General features: G+C 39.7%; 1 protein-coding gene across 1 annotated transcript in view; it reads right to left on the bottom strand.

Annotated features, from left to right (window-relative positions):
* The window catches only part of BCKDHB (branched chain keto acid dehydrogenase E1 subunit beta), a 183,712-nt gene that overhangs the window by 154,600 nt on the left and 8,242 nt on the right, over nucleotides 1-20,870 (bottom strand). Inside the window, exons 2-3 of the mRNA XM_019651917.1 lie at nucleotides 17,249-17,326; nucleotides 15,381-15,449 (exon numbers count right to left, since the gene is read on the bottom strand). Of these exons, the coding sequence (XP_019507462.1) occupies nucleotides 15,381-15,449; nucleotides 17,249-17,326 (147 nt within the window). The remainder of the gene's footprint in view (nucleotides 1-15,380; nucleotides 15,450-17,248; nucleotides 17,327-20,870) is intronic.

Here is a 20,870-nt window from a genome sequence, read left to right as displayed (position 1 = left end):
AATTTTGTATATAAGTAGAATATGGAACAATTAAGTATAATGAGTTCTATAGATGTAGCGCTAGATGGAAACAGACAAGAACAACTGAGAGAAATTACTTCTAGGTAGCAAAGGCCGTAAAGAAGATATGCTGGGTCTGGAAGTACAAGTCAGATTTGAAGAAAAGGGAGAGTTTAAGGAGGGGCAGCAACTGTAAGAAAGTAAAAGCCGGGGAAGCTTTCGTTCAACTGGTGAGTAGAGTGGACGCAGCTAAGACTACGTGACTAAAAGCTAAAGTCAGAATGAAAGTGGACGCCAGTTCACTTAAGATCTTACATGCTAAGCTAAGAAAACTGGACTTGACTATGAAACATGGGGAAGGTTTTAGGCAATGTGTTGTGACTGGAGCTGTATTATGGGAAAAGTAATCTCACAGATGTATATAACGTGGACTAGAGTAGGAAGATGTGAGAACAAAGACTCTTACGCAAATATTATTAGAATCATTCAGGTCAAAAGCATTGAGGGCATGAACTATGAAAGTGACAGTGGGGACAGCAGTGAGGGAAAACCCAAGGTAAATCCAACAGAACTTGACAATTCTGAAGTTTTAAATCTGAGTTGTTTTGAGGATGCATAAGGAGGCTCCAAAAGGCAGACATGGCTTGAAAGTCACCATGCATAACAAAACGCAAAGAAGGTGGTTTCCACATTGATGTAAAACTAATACTCAAATACGCACAAGGATGAGTTTCACTTGAAACATAGAAACTTTTTTTTTAAATGCCAGATCAATTTTTAAATGTCAGATCAATTTTTAAACAAGTGCTCAGAGGAAAGCCAAAAAGTATCATAATGCAGAACATGATGGAACCCTTTGGTTTGGTCCAACCCAGGCGGCCAGCTAAAACAAGCACTAGTACAGAATTGCAGTGTTTCAGAATTAAAGAAATTTATGAGTATATTCTATGTGCTATTACAGGACAATCAAATCTCCTAGAAGCTTTAGTCATCTAATCTATTTCTGACTATGCTTTTCTATGAAAATCACTTGTATTTAGGTCAGCGAGTCACCCATGGCCCCCTAATTGCATACCTAATGGAAACTTTTCAGTTTATCTTTCATTCAATATTTAACCCCTGACAATTGCCCTAGATCCGTTCCTCTCCATTTGCTGAATTTCCAAAGAACCACAAGTCCTTAACAATTCTCCCTGAATGGCTCTTCATTGACCCCTTCCTCAATCCACTTTGCCTCCACTACCATAGGTTAGACTCTCATTACCTTTCAGATAGACACAATGGTTCTCAAACTCTGGTCCTTTGACCACCAAGCAGCAGTAAAAATTCTTGGGCCCCACCTATTGAATCAGGGACTCTGGGGGATGAGCCCAGTAATCTCTGACTGGGCAAGCCTTCCAGGTGATTCTGATGTGTGCGGAAGTTTAAGCACCTCTGGACTCAGTAACCATCTCGCCCCTGGTCTACCTGCCTTAAGTCTCCCAGCTTCCCATGCTGTGGCCAAAGTTATGTTCTAAATTACCAATTCCACAGTGTCATTAGCCACCTTCTACAACAGGATTCGAAATATTATATGAACCCATTCTAAACAGAAAAAAGATTAAGACTTCTAATAAACATCAAATGTTAAATTATTGTATTCCATTACTTGAACTTGTAGAAACAAAAAATAGTTTTATAAAACTAACAATAATTCCCAATAAAATAAAATAAAATAAAAACTAACAATAATTCCTTACATTCATCAAGCATACATATCAGTATAATTTTTTTCCAAAGAGAACACAAAACCAACACATTAAACATTGGAAATCAGGTTTTTCTGAAACTTAATCAAAATGTCAGGTTTAATCACAGAAAGACGAGTGAGGTCTTAGGCCTGGTTCTAGTGTGAAACCTAGAGGAAGTTACCTCCTCTGTGCCTCACTTACTACATCTGCAAAATGGAATAATGGAACTAATTTCGTAGGATTGTGAGGATTATGTAAAGTTCCTAGAAGAGTGTTGGGCATGTAGAAAGCAATGTAAGAGTTTCCTACTATTATCATCACCATCACTGTTACTAATATTACACTAATGTAGCAAATACCTATATATGTACCTATACCTATATAGTACTGACTGCTAATTATCCCCCCTTATTCATTCTCTCTTTATTCTACAGCAACAGAAACCCAGAGTTTCAGCTGAGCATATAGCCACACAGAATACAGACTATATTCCTCTGCCTTCCTTACCTCTAGATGGGTTAACATCTGCCCTCTCCATGGAGAATTAACCTCCAGGATTCTGCCAGATGGTGGAAGGAAGCTGGAAATCTGAAGGCTTAAGACTTTAAACCAATTCTCCTTATTCTAGAACCCCACCCCTCTTTACCCCTATTCCCAGAGGTACTTGGTGTTGCCAATTCCTGAGCCGTTCGGTAATTTGTGACGTAAACAAGGCTGACTCTTGGCTGCCCCACTGCCCATTCCAGATTCTGTTTTTCCAATCCTATTAAGCCCTTCACCTTCCAGCTTCCAACACTTTGTTCATGTTGTCTACAGTTCCCTTCTCCCCATCCTTGTGGATTTAGACCCTTACAAGAGAAGATCCTTTGACATTTTAGTGGAGATTTTGGAGGCAAGAAAAGTGGATACCTATGTTCAATTGTCTCTTTTCCACAAGTCTCAAATGCTGTTTTCTATCAAAACTCTCAATGCACAATTTAGTTCACCCTGTCATTTAAATCCTGGCCTAAATAAAAGAAGCAAAGTTACTGGTCACTTCTGACATTGTTTTATTTTGTTATTTCATTCTTATATGTTATTTTACTTACCATATGCTTTGGCCTATCAAGTGTATTGAGATTTCCATTAAAGCAGGGACCACATCTTAAACATTTTAATACCTTCTAGAGCAGTTCTCAAACTTGGTTGCATATTTGAATCAAATGGGGACCTTTTAAAACTCCAACACCCTTTCCACACCCTAGACCAGTAATTCAGAACCCCTCGGGTGAGACCCGAGCATCAATGTTATAACGTACGGTCAAGACCAAGAAGCAGTGCTATGAAGTGAATCATGGTGTCTCTGCCTAGAGACCTATTTCAAACACTTACCCCACATATATACACACATATACAACTGAAAGGCATTGACCTTCCTAGGATGGCCTCTCCAGCAAGCTCTTAGGCCTAACAAATTGGTCTCTGTAACCAGGAAAATAACCTCAGTAATCCCAGGACATACTAAAGAAGTGCTTAGCCCAAGACAAAATTAGGGGATGCTTTTTCTACTTGTCAGATGACACTTTAGTATTAACCATCTACTTCCTGTGTCCACTGGTCAATGTGGCAATGGTAAGTCAATGCCAGCCTTTCTCTACTGAGTGCACTTCAGCCCATGGCTGCCTTCATTATCCCTTCATTACTTGTGAGCAATTGGCCTAGCAATCACATCACATGCTTGAATGGACCCAGGGGTATTTTGAGTGGCAACCTTCCAGTTCTGCAGAAACTATAAAACTGACCTACACAGAAATTGGTGGATGTGCCAGGCAGCAGAGGCTCCAGAACATGTATGTAGGAGGAGCTTAGGAGAAGTATTCTAACTAGAGGCTATAGCCAGATAGCTTGTCTGAATCTCACATTCTCATAGCTAGCCTGTTGTCTTTACTCAGATATTCTATATGCACGAGGTAGTTTGAGGGAACTGATGAAGAATCAGGTCACCTTGAGCATCCCTGATACCACAGTGTTAGCAAAGGCAGAGGCCATAGATCCATATGTCACTGGACCATCAGCAGAGGCCTCTTCATGTCCTTGTTGGGGGCTGTTCTCCAGAATTCACTATGGCTGCACACACAGTGATGGCGAGAAAAGGACAGGCAAGGCGAAACAGTAATGAATTGCTAAAGCCCCCATGAAAGGGACCCACAAGAGTAAAATAGAGTCCATGTGGTCTGGAAGAGAGAAAATACATCACAGGCTAACGACTGGACCTAATCCATTAGCAGTCCAGCAGAAATTAGGGAGGAAAGGCTGAACCTGTTGAATAAAGACCCACTAGAGACCACAAATAGAAACAAATACCAGAAGGGGGCCTATGAAAATAAAAGTGAGCAAGAAAATCCTGAAATGTTAGGCTCTTCTCCCCCCTGAAAGTCATGGATCTCCCTACAACTCTTAAAAAGAACAATGCCTGTTCTCTGATCCTGTAATTCTTTGGAACATGGAGATTATTCTAAGAGAAATGGGATGTGAGGTGGAAATAAGTGACAGCAGTAGCACTATACGGGTATGAGAAAAGTTAAACAGTGAAAGATTCTGCAGCAACTTGGCTGTTGTTCCCTTAGCGAAATGAATATTGACAGCCAAGGAACACCTAGCCTAGGAAACAAATTTGACTGAAACTTTACTGAAATCGTTAAGTTTAATGGGCACTAAAGCTGAGGGTGATCTTTCTCCTGTCCCATGTCTGAAGAAAAAAATAGTGTGAACTAGATACGAGGGTGAATAAAGGTAATTTGGCAAGACCTGAATGAGGGGAATGCTTCATTGAGGCTATTTGGCTCAAATTCTGCTCCCACGTATCTGAGAGCAATCAGGAAAGGCTGGGTAGGTTAGAGGCACACAACATATCCTGGTTCCCCTCCTGATTCACTTTCAGCAGACTGTGAAATGAATAAAGCAATTTAAGAGAACGCAACTAGTGCAAATAATCGTACACAACAATATCTAATTTTTCTCTTCTATATAAAGAGGTAAACATTGTGACCAGAATTCTAACTTCTTTGCTAAATATGTACAGAATAATTAAAACCTAAATGGCTAAATGGTCCTTGGGCAGAAACTCCACAGAATCTTTATTTAACAAAAGAAAAGGTGCCTTCTTCGGGCAAATGACCAAGTTAAGGGTAACTTAGGAATTTATTGAAAATGCTGTGGAACTTTTCACTTTAATGTCTCTCCTATCCGTGTTTAGTTTAGATTTGAATAGATGTAATGGGTTTATGCCATTTAATATGTTCCTTGTTTTAAGAATTAACCTGTTCCTAAAGTGATGTAAAAGTTTCCTTTTGAGTTTCGAGGAACCTCCATTTTTTCAAGAATGAAATGCTCAAATTCAGTGTCTACAGGATCTCGATTAATTAAGAATGTAATACTGTGTTTGTGTGTATTCCGTTTTGGCTTAGAACCAAGTGTCTTTGTTTGTGCTGAACTCCAAGCTGGCAGACACCAAAAGAGGAAAAGTTGAGGGTTAAAATGAACAGCCTGCCCAGAAACTGAGATGAGGAGAAATCCTTTATTACCAATGATGCTTGAGTGTCTGGGAGCCAAAGCTACAGAAAAAGAGTCTTTTGGCTAATTTAAGGTTGGCCAAATGCCACCACTTCTGGCTGATGGCCAGAGGACCTGGGGGGTGGGTTGGGGGGAATGGCAGGATGCCACCAGAGAAGGTCAAGCATTTCATTGCTAATGCTGCCTTGGGTGTAGCTGCTCACTAGGAAACTGAAAACTTTTTGTCCTACAAGCTTCCCAAGTGATTCCTTAGCACATGACATCAGCCAACCTTTACCTAAATGATCCCTCATCCCCTCTGCCAATCAAAGCAACTGAGAAATCTCATCTACGCTAAATGGGAACAGAAAACAAAGTACTGTGCTCCAGTCCTCTAAGACTTTAACTTTACATAGATCTCGCTTAATATTATAAATATCTGGCAAATGACAGTAATGCTGATCTCCAAGCAAGGCTGTTTTTACTGGCTACTCTCAATTTGACTGGAAAAATCATTTTTCCTGATGAATTTAATTATTACGTGACTTTCTAACTGTATTGAAGGTGCTACACAGTGAGATTCCAAGTTAGAATCAGAGCACAGAATATCTAGCTTGTAATAACCTACACATTCGGATTCAAACCTCCTAAGACTGTTAAGTGATTTCAGGTAAGTGGAAACATCAGCTCAATCCCCAACCACAATGTCAACATGAAGCTGCCAGACAGCTGCCGTGGTCATCAGGCATGCAACTTCTAGAAGGAACAGCATTCTCACTTACAATTTAATGGACTTTGTGACCTGTTTTCTCAAGATGAACAAAATATAGAATGGGAGAATCCAAGACTGCAGGTATTGAGCAACCTGAACTGTCTGTATAAATTGTTACACTGATCCCCTTTTGTCCCTGATAATTTTTAGAGTCTAAAAAGAAAAACCTTATAATACAATCACTGGCTTTCATGTGTAAAAATTATAAAATGAGCTGTCCAAAATAAAACAATTAAAGATGTCTAATGCATCCTAATTCAAGAAATACTAAATACTGAAGGAAAAAGGAAAAAGTTTGTGTTGTCACCTGTTAAATGTACCAGTATAGAAGAGAATTTTCTTAAGACTTGGCACCAGATCTAGGAAACCAACTTAGCAACATACCTAATGTTAAATGGACATATGATGTATGTCGTACGTACTTCACAGTGAAAATGTAAAACAAAAAATCTTTTACTCTCTTAATATATACTGCTCTTAACATGGTTTCATTTTTCTAATTCTTGATTTTGATGTTTAAAAAGACCTATGAATCAGTTTTATACTTTCTGACTACAATGACCTATAATTGCATTTTTCCTGGTCTACTTTAGTCCTAGCCCATCTGCTAAAACCCTGTTGGTGTTTGCATTTGATAATTCTAAAAGCCTGCCATTGTCAAGCAAGGTTGAGAAAAACTGGCTTGAAGGCACTACACTCTGATGCTTAAAATGTCAGAGAGAGCACCTGTTGGCAGCTCTAACATATATTGTTTAAAAAACTAAGGGGAAAAAGCAGTCAACGCAGCAGCTGCTACCTGAAAACAACTTCATGCACTAATCAAAAAACTTGTTCACAAAAGAATCACAAAAAGATAAATTTTTTAAATAAATTTAATATGAGTGACTAATGACAACTTCTTCTTACTCCATGCATAATCAAAACCCTTGAGCTTTGTTTATTAAAATTCCTGATATATCCCTTATATTTCCCATGTTTTTATATAAATGAGTTGCTCATTTATAAATGAGAAGGAAAAACAGCGTAGTTCAAAGAGCTCAGCACTGTGCTTCAGGAAGCTTGATCTTGGAGTCTGGCTCATTCACTTGCCACTGGGCAACTTGGTAACATCTAACCTCTCAGAACTTCAGTTTCTGTATCACATGGAGAAGGACTAGATCAAGGTTTCTCAATCCTGGTGCTATTGACATTTTGGTCCAGATAATTCTTTGTTTGGTGGAAAAGGCCTGACCTGCGCATCATTGGTCAGCATCTTTGACATGTACCCACTATACGCCAGTGGCAACCCCCAGTTGTGACAACCAAAAATGTCTCTAGACATGGCCAAATGTCTCTAGAAGGGCAAAAATCACCCCCAGTTGAGAACCACTGGACTAGATATATATCCTCAATTTCTCGTCAGCTCTAATATCCCATAAAATATATTAAATATCTTATTTTCTTAAATGTTTCTTGTTAAGCAACTGGTGCACATGCAAACTATGAGGATACTCATTTTGACGTTTAGAGAAATTGAAGTATAGCAACCATTTATACCAATTCTAATTTAGTAGATTCTAAAATCTTTTTTTTTTTTTGGAGTGAAAATTCACAAAAGGACTATCAAAGCAATATATAAGGGAAAGTAATGTAAATGAAGTAGATGTCAATATTTTCGTCCCAATTTCTAGTGTAACTCTTTCAATCGAATAAAAAGGAAGATATAAAGAAGTGTACATTAATCATGGACTTTACACGCAGTTCTACCATGTGTACTTTTAGAAAACAGACAGGCCTTGTAATACCAGGAGCAATTTAAAATGCCTGACTTTTAGGAAGAAAAACATTTAAAGCTACTAGCAACCCTCTAAAAATATTTTTTAATAACCATATTAGAAGAAAGTTTACCCCATCTTAGCGATACCTATTTTCACTCCAAATTCATGGAACAGTTAGACATCTTACAACCTACATCTGGTATTCAACATGCTCTGAAGTCAAATGTATTCCATTTCCCTGAAGAACTGTCACTAACTGATTAAGTTTTCTCTTCAGTAAAATTAGTGTCAACTGATCAGGGGCACACCCCATCTCACAGACTGCTATGCTTCAGTGGAACTCTGACACGAAATCCAGGAGTATGATTATCACCCAAATAACCCCTTTCTTTGCAGCAGGAACGTATAACGGAAGGTCACTTTCTGTTAATGTTATTTCATAATTCATGTGAAAGTGTAAGAGGCTTATCAAAGGATTTTTTTACAGCTCCCACATGTAAAAATTATACTAGAAAAGGGACTTCATAAGAGAAAATGAGATGCCTAAGGTTTCCCATGGTTCTAAGATAATATAACAACTGTTATATTTACAAAACCTCTAAATGTAAAGGAAATCAAAGCATAAAGCAAACGTGTTCCACTTGTGAAAAAATAAATAAAAGCACAAATGCGTGTCTGTGAGAACCATCCGGTCCTTTCCTTCCACTTTACTAATGAGCACACTGAGGCCCAGAGTCAACTCCCAAATATTGGCATATTATAGATGAAAACTCGCCTTCTCTGCCTGTTTGTCCTAGTTTCCCTTCCTGAAGTCAGTGTATTAAAGAATCTGGTTCTACAATTCCTATGATGTTTACACAAGAAGTGGTTATGTTCATTTTCCCAAGTTGCTCTGACAGGCCGCAGTTGTGGTACAGAGGAACGAATACAGTAATGGAAAAACATCAATCCCAGGAAAAGGGAGATGTTTTAGGCCTGTAGGCTAATTCAGCAAGTCCTCCACTGTTCCTTTTCTCACCTAAGTTTCCTCCAATGGGTGGACCCAAATATAGCATTATGAACCACAGGCCAGCAACATTCAAATCAGTACAGTATAGTTTTAAATAAAAACAGACCCTGAACCTGACATACCAAAGACTTCCTTGACTAAAACACACGCACGCTCTATCATACTGAGAATGACAATAATGAGGACATGTTTAGTACATGACATGTGGAACCTGTCCCGTAACATAAATGAAAGAATGTGTTATATTGAATATAAAAATCACACATCCCCTAAAAATCAACTACCTTTACATGCCCTCTTCTATTACGGGCTTCCCTAAAATCCCCGTAGTTCCAGCTGTAGCTCCTCATCAAGTGATCTCCTTGCCTAAAATGTTTAAAGCTGCCATTTGGTATTCAATGTGTTGATACGGTGATACAATTCTATTTTCAACGTTCAAAGCACTCTTATTATTTTGTTCTATCAAAGGACAAGGAAGGAGAAAAGCAGTTTAGTGGTGCTAAACCCACACTCTATCTGGATTATGTGGAATACAAAAGAACTCTAGCTCCCTTTTTTATAGTATTGTCCCTAATTATGCAAATTCTTTCTTTTTGTATATTAAGTAGTATTCAGCTTTACAATGCTATGTTAGTAACCCCCAATCCTTCAGATTCTCCCTTCTGATGGAACTTAAAATGCTTCTCGGCAGTTACATTGTACTGACACAAAGCCAACAGGGACAGTCTCATTTCACAGTGTAGGCTGCCACCTACTGACTGACTGTGATCCCTTCCACTAAACATAGTTCTTCCCAGAAAGCCAATCAATCCTCCACAAAAGGTTGTTTTGCTATGCCATTTTATACAATGTATCCAACTATATAAATACAATCTTTTAATTAATTCTTTTAACTTCAAAAATAATAATAATAATAACAGTAAACAGACATGTTTCCATATAGCTAAAAATTCCTGGCCTTGGGCCAGCCGAGTGGCACGTTGGTTAGGAGTTGGCTTGGGACGCCAGCTCTGAACAGCAGGGCCCCAGATCAGATCCCACATGAGGGCCAGTGATGCTGCGCCCTCTACAGCTAAGATGGTGAACAACAGCTCAACCTGGAGCTGGGCTGCAGTGAGTCGCCAGCGACGGCATAGGCTGCAGTGGGGCTGGCTGGCAGCTTTTGTGAGCTGCCGTGAGCCACTGTCCAATGGCCGGCAAGCGACTGCCTCACCTGGGAAGAGCGCAATGATAATACCAACATGGGCCAGTGAAGCGACATCCTCCACAACTGAACTGAAGAACAAAAGGACAGCAACTATCTGTTCCCCTTCCTCCAATTCCCCAGTGCTGTTCCCCTCCCCCAGTTTCCCCAATAAAATCTTAAAAAAAAAAAAAATTCCTGGCCTATACTCAAAAGGATAGAGAATTATTTTTAAAAGGTGTGTTATTTTTTAAATATGCATAAAGTTCTATTTTTAATAATATATTTCTCTTCACCATTTCCTTTATTTTTCACTCCTGAAAACTGAAGTTCACTCCCTCTCATTATAGACGGTAGTAGTGATTTAATTGTTCCTATTGATCAACCTGGAAGTATTCAAAATTTGAATTCATAGTCCTAAAGTTGTAAAGATTCACAGCAGCTGCTGACAATAAACCCAAAAGAGCTGTTAATTAACTCATCCCCTGGTCAGGTAGACATAAGTCTGCAGGTGTCCTCTAAGAGTAGTGGACTTTTTCAAGAGAGGTATTAGCTTGTCCCTGTTTTAACCTATTTTTTAAGAACATCAAACCCCCCCAAAAAAATCATGAAAGTGAGATAAGGAAATCCCCTTTCTGAGGCCATAGGCCACTCTCCTGGTGAGACAGTGAAGGGTAAATTCACTCAACATTCACTTAAAAAGTACTGCCTGACACCATATTAAGAGCTAGAGATGCATAGATGACTTAAGCATCTATTGCCTTTAAGAAGTTACCTGGTGCACGGATTTGGTAGAAAGGCAATTACAGTATAATCTGCGAAATGTAAAATCTGAACAATGATAAAGCAATGCCTGGGTCGGCTTCAGGAGGCACTTTATAGAGGAAATTTCTGGAGGTGAAATAGCTTACTACTTAATTAGATGGGAGAGAGAGATGGAAATTGCATGTGCAAAGGAAAGAAGGTGAAAAGGGGGCCAGGGGGCGGAGCCTTAGGAAAGTGAATATTTGGTAAAGAAAAGTAAATGCGGCCAGATAGGTAGGTAGGTGGCAGATCACAGTGTTTCGTATTACCCCACCAAGAAATGTGTGTTTCAGAATGACCTCACTGGCAAGATGGTGGGGAATGTGTCAGAGGGAAGGTGATTAACAAGAAAAATGATAAAGCTGTCCAAGCAGAAATGATTAAGAATCTAAAGTGAGAATCCAGGGCAGCAAGAATGGAAAAAAAAAACAGGTCGTATTAAAGACAAACTGTGAAGATAAAATTGTAGGACTCGACTGGGTGTGGGGGCGGAGAGAAAAGGAAGACTAGGGTCTCCGCGGTTTCTGGCTTAAGTCACCAAATGAATGGAGGTAGGTTCACCAATACAGAAAATGCAGTGGGCGGCATAGACCTGCTGGGCGGATATAATGAATTCAGCTGAATTTGAAAATATATGTTTGCAAATGCTGAGTCTCAAGTGAACCAGAACATTGAAATGAAGGTATATTGAATATACAAATCTGAAGTCCAGGCCAGAGGTTTAGACTAGAGATAGAAAATCAGAAGTCACCAGTGTGGGAGCAGAAGGTGACATGGACGAAATGCCCCCGACAGAATGGGTACAGTATGCAGAAGAGCAGCATGGATGAGAACCTGAATGAGACAGCCACCAGAAGACTCACAAGCTTAAACAAGCAAGTGGCATTCTACCGCACTGGCTCAGGCAACATGAAACCGTGAAGGCTAGAAATTGCTCAACAGCATAGCTATACCAGACATAGACAAGGTAATAATGCTGGGGAAAACAGACGGCATCAGGAAAAGAGGAAGAACAAATATGAGAGAGATTGACTCCATAAAGAAGCCCTAGGCATGCGTTTACAGACGCTGAACAGGGCAGTGAGGACAGGAAGCTGTGCACATCACTCATTCATAAGGTCCCCGGGAGTTGAGGCTGACTCACCGGCACATAGCACACAAGTTACAAAAGTATAATTCAACTTCTGGCTTCCAGTTCCACAGGTAAGGAACTTGGAAGTGGCCACTTTGTCCTAACAACAAATAAAAAGCTGAACAGACCGAAAAATCTTCTTAGACCTGTAAGAGAGGGGAGGACAAAGAGCAAACCGCTGCCCCCCAAGATTGAGAGACAGACACATGAATACAGCAGAGACCCAGGAGCTGAAGCCACCACAGGAACCTGTGCCAGGCAGGAAAACCTGAACTGCAAAGACGAATTACTGGAGGGTCAGTGTGAACAAGCCTGAGAGTTAAAAACTCCAGGGGACCCAGTGATGATAGTGGGGCCCCACAATTTTGTGAGGCTTACCTGCAGGAGCTCAACTGGGTTCCCACAGTAAATACCACAGAAAAATACCTTCTCCCTTCCAGCAGGGGAAGCAGGCAAGAATCATTCTGAAATACGTCCAAACACATCCTTCTTAAGGTTTGCCCTCGGGTGAAATGAGTTAACCAGAGCATGGCCTTCTAGGTATTATCAGAGCTATCTCACCTGGGGGACGGGCAATACCCAACTCCAGCCCACTCTAACTATCCTGCCCCATCTTGTGGTGGGGAGAGAATAGAAAAAACTGAGAAACACTTTTAACGTTCCCAGTCCTGATGCACAGGCTCACCAAAAGACTGAGACCTAATCACAGGACTATAGAAAGCTTCCGACACACACACCTCACCACCACATCCCTAAAGGCCTATTTACAGCAGTTCCTTTTACCCAGTACATCATGTCTGGCTATCAAGAAAAAGTTACATGGCATAACAAAACACAATTTTAGGAGACAGAGTGTTTGGGCTGAGTCCGAGATGTTTCCGGGTTTGATCCCGAGAAGCCACAGCCCAAAGAACACACCAGGTGGCTGAGTGTGAGACAGGTTTATTGAGGCTTACAGACCAGGGAGAGTCTCTGATGGTGGCTGGCCAGAGGAGTAGTGATCCGCCCGAAAGGCAGAGAAGAAGCAAGGTTACATAGGTACAGTAAAAGGAAGACCATTCTGTGGGAGAAATCATCTGGCAGGCCCTGCAGGCCACTCTCTTGCACACAGCGTCCCAAGAAGCTGGAGACCTTGACTGCTGCCTGCTTATCTGCCTGTGGGCCAGGTCTCTATACAGAGCAAGCATCAGAACCACATAGCGTAAGGATTTATCAGGCCAGGAATATAGAGCAATTGTAATTAATACGCTAAAGACTCGAATGGATAAAGCAGACAGCATAAAAGAACAGAAGGGTAATGTAAGCAGAGGTAAAGGTCCTAAGAAAAAACCAGGAAGTATAATTCTATGTTTTAAATATTAGTTAATATTTACAAATATAGTCTAGAAGTGTATATACCAAGATATGTACAGTGGTTTTCTCTAAGTTATCTCTGGAAGTACAGGCAATGTTTTATTTTCTTCTTTATGCTTTTCTATATTTTCCAAATGTTTATGCTTTTCTATATTTTCCAAATGTTCTACAATGCATATGCATTACTTTTAAAATCAAATGTTTTTACATTATTTTTAAAAAGATATAAAGTTTATTGAAGTCTAAATTAGCTGGAACTAATTGAGATATTTTGAGGTAGTTGAGATTGGCCCAACTATCTCAAACTCTAAATGGCTGTTAGAAATAGACATAAAAGGACCCAGGAAATCAACCTGCTATAAAAGGAAGAGAAAAGAACTACTGGGAGCTCCTGATAAGTGAGGTGGAACATGCTATGGTTTCTTAGATTCAGAGGAGAGTGGAACAGGAAGGAACAACAATTAGAAAGGAAAATCTTAAAGATCCTCACCCCTTTCTCTGCCAGCCAACAGGAGCTTTACAGGGCAGTGTTAAAGGTAAGAAAGGTAGATATCAATACCTCCCCCTAAATTTAACTGCTTTGCCAGATTCGATAAGGCTGAGAGAAGAAATAAATGGTCAAAAGCAACCTCAAGGCATCCCTCACAATCAAGAGTTGAAACATTCCTTAAGTAGAAAGTCAGGAGTGAGAATGCTGGGATGGGCCAAAATGCATTCTGATAATTTTAACTCTGAGTCAAAATGAAATGAGTGAAAGCAAGAAGCAGAAATCGATCGCAAGCCATCGGCTGGGATGAAACATGTACAAGGGGAATGTGATGGTTCATTTTATGTGTCACCTTGGCTTGCAATGGTACTCAGGTGTTTGGTCAAATGCCAGTCTAGATATTGCTGCGAAGGTATTTTTTTAGATGTGATTAACATTTAAATCAGTACACTTTAAGAGGATTACCCCATTCATAATGTGGGTGGGCCTCATCCAATCACGTGCTTAAGAGAAAAGACAGGTTTCCCACACAAGAAGAAATTCAACTTCACGACTGCAATATAGAAACCCTGTCTGGGTTTCCAGCCTGCTCATTCTCTTTCTGTCTCTTTATAGGTATAGATATATAGATATATACACACATACAAAGAGATTGTGGACAAAAAAAAGGGGAAGCTCTATGGAAAATAACCTCACAGGGTGATCTGATCATAAATTCCTAATTGGGCAGGTCATCCTGGGTAGTCACGCCACAGACATATAACTTCTTTAGTAAAAGGTATATATTTGCCTTAAGCCCTGTCCATTTTTTCATGAAACTAGGTTAGCACACCTTTGAAATACCCTTTTACAGACCCCAAAAGAGTACAGTATCTTGTTAATTATCCTGTAATCTCATCCTCCACATTGCTTCCTCCCACCTTCATGTTGTTTTTCTCACATTCTTTCCTTAATTTCAAATGCATAAAGAAACTGTAAACTACTATTCTCTGAAGGATTTATCTCATTCTGTTGAGATCTTGCTTCCAGGTGTATCCTCTTTTTGGCTCAAATAAATTTTTGTGAAAATTCTCTACAGGTTTGGATGTTTCTTACATCGAGAAGATATAGATACATATATATATATATACACACACACACACACACACACACACACACACACAGAGATATAGATATACAGATATATCCTAATGTTTCTATTTCTCTGGAGAACCCTAATACAGGTAATAAAAGATGAAATCTATTAACAGAGACGAATAGGGCAGAATCTTGAACTAGAGGCAATGGAATTAAAATTGGCTAAGGCAGGCAGCAATAAGATATCAAATATTCCTGAACATATATATGAATGACATTATAAACAATACATTTAATGAAGATTATTTTGGAATATATAACATGTGTGCTATGAACTAAATCAGAGGGATACTACAGTTAGAGGACATTTGGAGAAATGTAGGCCAAAGAATTCTGTGGGTGGCTATGGGGCTATGGAAATGAAAAGGAACCCATTCGTACAATAAGGATGTGGCAAACAATATAACAGGCATATTTTGTATTCTCAAGATCTCTAAATAAAAGTGCTACGGGAATACTATTCACACATAAACATATTAACTTACCATATTTGTCTCGCAAGCCGACAGTACATCTAAAGACTCCACCAAATGCAACATCTTCACCAAATATTACTGAAAAACAATGTTTAAAGAATGAATTTTATGTAACAATCCCTAAATGATAGTAACAATGAGAAATAAGTAATTTCAACGTTTCTATTTTAAATTAGAAAACAGCAATGGACCATAGATCCAAATCAAAGTTTCTCAATTCTGACACTGACATTTTGGACTAGATAATTCTTTTGGTGTAGCGGCCGATCCTGTGCATTGTAGATATACAGCAGCATATCATCTCTCTGGTCTCTGCCCAGTGGATGACAGTTGTCCCCCCACACACAGTTGTGACAGCACAAAGTGTCTCCAGACATGAAGAGGAGGGAGGATTAAAATCGCCCCATTTGAGAAAGAACCACTGATCCAGAATCTAATCTTGTATTACCATGAAGAAATGAGGCCAGAGAAGTAGTAAAGTAACTTGCCAAGTCAAAAAGCAAGCAGCAGAACTGTGACTCACACTCCAGGCTCCTGAGTCCCTGGCCAGCGGTTTTTTGGGTTGTTGTTTTTTTAATACATGGTATATTACACAATGAGAGTCAGCAATTGGAAGAGCTGAAGGCAAAACATTCCAAGCTGAGAGAAGAGTCACAAATAGTTAAGTGACTTAGAATGTGTGAAACAGAAAGGGGGCAAGCATGGTGGGACAGTCAGCAAGGAAAAGAATAGTGTAGGTACAAATTGTGAGCAGCTTTGAAGTAAGACAAAGATAATAAAATAATGGGAATTCATTCATAGTGTTAACTTCTAGTTACATTAATGCACCTAACCAGCTCTGTGGGTCTGAGGAAAATAATGCCCTTCTCTACTCAACACTCAAAGCAGAGCAAGGTCTAATTATCCAATAGTCTAGCTGTCACTTCCTCCTAAAAGATAACTTGTTTTTCACTAGATCTTAAACTAGGGATTCTCAATAGAAGCCCAAGGCATTTTATATAAATACACACACACACACACACACACACACACACACACACACACACACACACACACACATACACACGGTGCCAAAACGAATGTATACAAGTGGACACTTTGGTCAACATTGCTCAAGCAGTAGTTTGTCATAATCAGAAGTGTCTAGACACTGAATGTAACCACTTTGAGCACCTCTTGTGATTGCAGAAGTCAAACGTGACTTGTATTCATATTTTGTTATCAGTATATATTGAGCATTACAATTTTAACACAGTTTTCCTTTCTTAAAATGTGTATACTTTTTTTTGGCACCCTCTGTGTACAGTATATCTGCAGTATGTTTTCTAAATTTGCTGTATGTTTATGTATGTATATATGAAATAAAGCCAATGAAATTTAGAAAACTTACAACAGGACAGCTGTTTTTATAACAATACTTTAGTTTGATAAAATAAAGGTTAAATTACTTCTAAAGTTATTCCCCCCAAAAAAATCTTACAAGTTGAATGACAATGTATTCTAAAGAGAAGCACAGAATTGAATCTTGATTTTATAAATAGAAAGCTGAACGAAGTGGTATTTTCCATTTTTTTCTATATGCTAGGAGTACACAGTAGGTATTAATCCAGAAGGTATTAATATAATATCAGGATCACACGTACTATGGGACAAAGTCAACTTGATGATGTTAAATATACATGAGAACTAACTCGTAATGAGTGGATCAAAAAAATAATGAGTTAATAATTTAATTATGTAACCATAATCATTTGGTGAGGTCTTTTATGCATTTCAGGTAGATAAATGTTAATCACTGAGCTCCAGATGGATAGTTCCAGCAAATCTTCCATGCTGAAGTAACGCAGCTACCACAATCAAGCATAAAGGATGTTTACCTGCAGTAGGATCTTTGGCCAATGAGTTATCCAAGGCACTTGTTACTGCCTGAAAAAGATTCATTTTCTGAGTTTGCCCTGTGAAAATAAATTTGTTTTAAAAAAAATTAACATTGCATACATTATAAAATATATAAAAATAATCCATTTCTTAACAATTGATTACAACTTGATTAATCAAGGTGCAGAGGTATAGAATATATTATGTGAATTTATTGGATTATGTAGAAGGATCCTAGCTCTGTGGAAGATACAAAAGCAACACAGACTTCAAGAGGCTTGTTGATGAGGCAAAATTTACATATATTAAATTTATAAAAAAATATTTAAACAATTTACAAAAAAATATATATATATATATATATATAATCAAGTGACCAAATGTATGTAAACAATAAATAAAAGCTGTAGAAAATCAGAAAAGGGAACCATCCAGCGTGAGAGTGGTCTAAGAAGATGCCCTGAAGGGGTATTAAAATCATCAGCCATAATAAATGCACAGGACCAGTGGAATGTGTTAAATATGCCAATGAAAGTAAATGGTCATGGGCCATAAAACAATGAGGACGGCTAACCATAAACTTTAGTACCCAGAACCACTGGTGGAGAATACTTGAATCCCATGCCTAAGCGCATCAGACCTGGTTCTTTCTATTATCTTACTGCTCAAATCAGAATCTCTGCAAGCCAGCCTCTATCTCCCTGAATGGGTTATTGGGAGGGTTAAATGGAAGAGTGTACATAAAGCACTTAGAACAATGCCTACCACAGTGAGTGCTGAATAAATATTAGCTATTCATTGTTAGAGTCTTAACTTTGTGTCCACCTTGAGCTAGGCATTATTCTAAAGGAAATAAAGCTTTATCTGATAAAGTCCCAAATGCTGAAATTCAGGAACAACATGACGTTAGAAATATGCTTTATGCCTCAACGCCATCCAGTGTCTGCAGTCATCTTAGAACTTGGTCAACTCCTCTCCAAAAGCACTGTTCAGAGCAGAGAAAGGCTTCTGCCTGAATCTACTCTGATCCACAGACCCAGTCTTCATTAAAATGAAGATCTATGCACTGGTGCTCACTATAACCCATAGCCATGCTGACATCAAATCCCTTCAACACCTGCGCTTACCCTGACCACTGCCCTATCTCACCTCTGTGCTCCTCAGTAGCCTGGTGTGTCCCAAAGCCAAGGGCTAATTCCCAGGGTGGGTCACAACAGCTGCTGCTATTGCTTTTGACCTTCTGGCCATGAGACACTGGTCACTGTTTTCTCCTGGAGACCCATCTTCTTAAGATTCCATGGCAGGCTCTGAACTTTGACCTCTTAAATCTCCCATTATTTACTGACAACAGGCCTACTGATTCTCTGTCTGCTCTGGCCTTGAACATCTCTCTGGATCCTCCAACACTGATGAATGCCTAGGCTTCAGGTCTTGGCAATACCCACTCAGGTCTGCCCTGCTGTCTTCCATGCCCAGGATACAAGCCTGTTTCTACTCTTATTTCTGGTGGGGATAACAGGAATTTATTCAAGAAAACACTGTTAGATCACCTATGTCAAAACAAACACAATCAAACATGTCCATGACCACTTCATAATTTATTTTTCTTTAGGCTAAGGCTGTATCACTTAATAGACACTTTCCTTAAATCCTTCTCCGGTATATAAAAACTCTTTAAAGTGTTTATTGGTGTCCAGCAAAAGATGTAATCGTTTAGGGTAAACATTTTTCCCAACCATCATGACATTCATACTCTTTCTCCTATTTCATACATTTCCTAAAGCAATATTTTTGTCTATTAGGATTTTCATAGTGAAGAACCTACGAAGAAGAAAAATGCCTCAACACCTAATCTGGTATTTATTTCAGGTCTGCTGACCATTAGAATTAAAACTGAATGTCCCCAAGATATCTTATCTCACTGCTGCTCAACAAATTTTCAGTAGACTTTAATAATAAAAATCATACAGGCCCGGCCGAGTGATGCGATGGTTAAGAACTAGCTTGGGATGCCAGAGGGCCCCGGTTCGGATCCCACATATGAGGACCAGTGACACTGCCCTCCACAGCTAAGATGCTGAACAACAGCTCAACCTGGAGCTGGGCTGCCGTGAGTTGCTGGCGATGGCGTAGGCTGCAGCCCCTGCTGCAGTGGGTTGCTATGGGCCACCGTGTGTAGCCAGCAGCCAGCGTGAGCGGCCAGCAGCCGCAGTGAGAGGCCGTCCAGAAGCCGGCGACTGATCTGCCTTGCCTGGGAAGAGCGCAATGATGGTGCCAACTTGGGCCAGTGAAGCAACGTCCTCCACAACTAGACTGAAGAACAAAACGACAGCAACTTGTCTGTTCCCCTTCCCCCAATTCCCCAGTGCTGTTCCCATCCCCTCAATTCCCCAATAAAAATCTTAAAAAAGAAAGAAAAAGTGATCTATGAACACCACTCAAAAATTACTAAACACAGCTGCCAAATCATACCATTACCAGTGTTAATAAATGGCTGCCAAATTTCAAAACCAGACTGACAACTCTTCCTTCTAAGATAAGAAGTTGTAACAAAACAAACATAAAAATATATACACAGTAGTGCAATTACCCAAATCAAGAACAAAAGCTAGTGGGTGCCCACTGGTAAAACAGGGCTTTATGGTTGGAATTCAGCAGCTCACTTGAAATTGTCCAAAGTAGAGCATCATGAATCAACAGGTCATCATCACTGCTGCAAAGATAAAGTGGATGTTGTTGGAATGGAAGGGACACAATAGAACATAAGCACCAAGAGGGCAGGGATTCTAATCTGACTTTGAACAGCGCTATATGCTCAGTGCTTACGTCTGACACATAGTAGGCACTCAATAAATAGTTGTTCACTTTGTTCAATGACAGACTGAACAAATAAATACATGAGGCTATTGCATTAAAGATAAAAAATGCACAAAGCAAACTGTTCATCAACCAAAAGAAAGGAATGGGGTAGGAAAAAAGATCTACCAATGTCACAATTCAAAGACAGGCTACAGGCGAAGCGGGGCAGGGAGAGGGGATATTGCAATAACAGTCTGATGGAGTTCACTTATTCTGAATAACTATTCAGTAGGAAGTAGCACTGAAGGGAGAGAGAAGCCTTCCATAGAGCCAGAGCACTTGAGACAAAAGGGGCAAACAGGTCCAAAAGAACAGTCTCCAGAAATAAATAAGGTCAACAGCAGGACACATATCAAAAGTAAGTGTACTTGTTGTTAAACCCCGAACAAATAAAAATGCACAGCTATGATATGGAAAATTAGGGTCTGCTTTCCAAAAATGACGTTTCCGCCGACACTTCCAGCACCGGCCCACCTCTGAGCTGCCTGGTCCTTGCTACAGACCCGTGTAGCAGGTCATCATATTCCTGAGAAGCCTTAGCATTTAGCACATGCCTACCACATACACGACAATCAGCATATGCCTGTGGAAGCATGATGATGATGAATGGCTTCAGTGGCTTAATCTGGCACTAATCGCATTGTGAAATGGGAAGATGTCTAAGGAGCTGCCTATTTTCCCCCCAACAAAACCTTTTCTACCCCTCCAGATACCCTGGTCTCCAGGTATCCCTTTCTATGTACCACGTATGAACCTCTATCC

Source organism: Hipposideros armiger, unplaced genomic scaffold (genome assembly GCF_001890085.2).
Source record: "Hipposideros armiger isolate ML-2016 unplaced genomic scaffold, ASM189008v1 scaffold_169, whole genome shotgun sequence".
Lineage (NCBI taxonomy): Eukaryota > Metazoa > Chordata > Mammalia > Chiroptera > Hipposideridae > Hipposideros > Hipposideros armiger.
The sequence above is the reverse complement of the archived record's forward strand: the minus strand, read 5'-3'. Positions and strand labels throughout refer to the sequence as shown.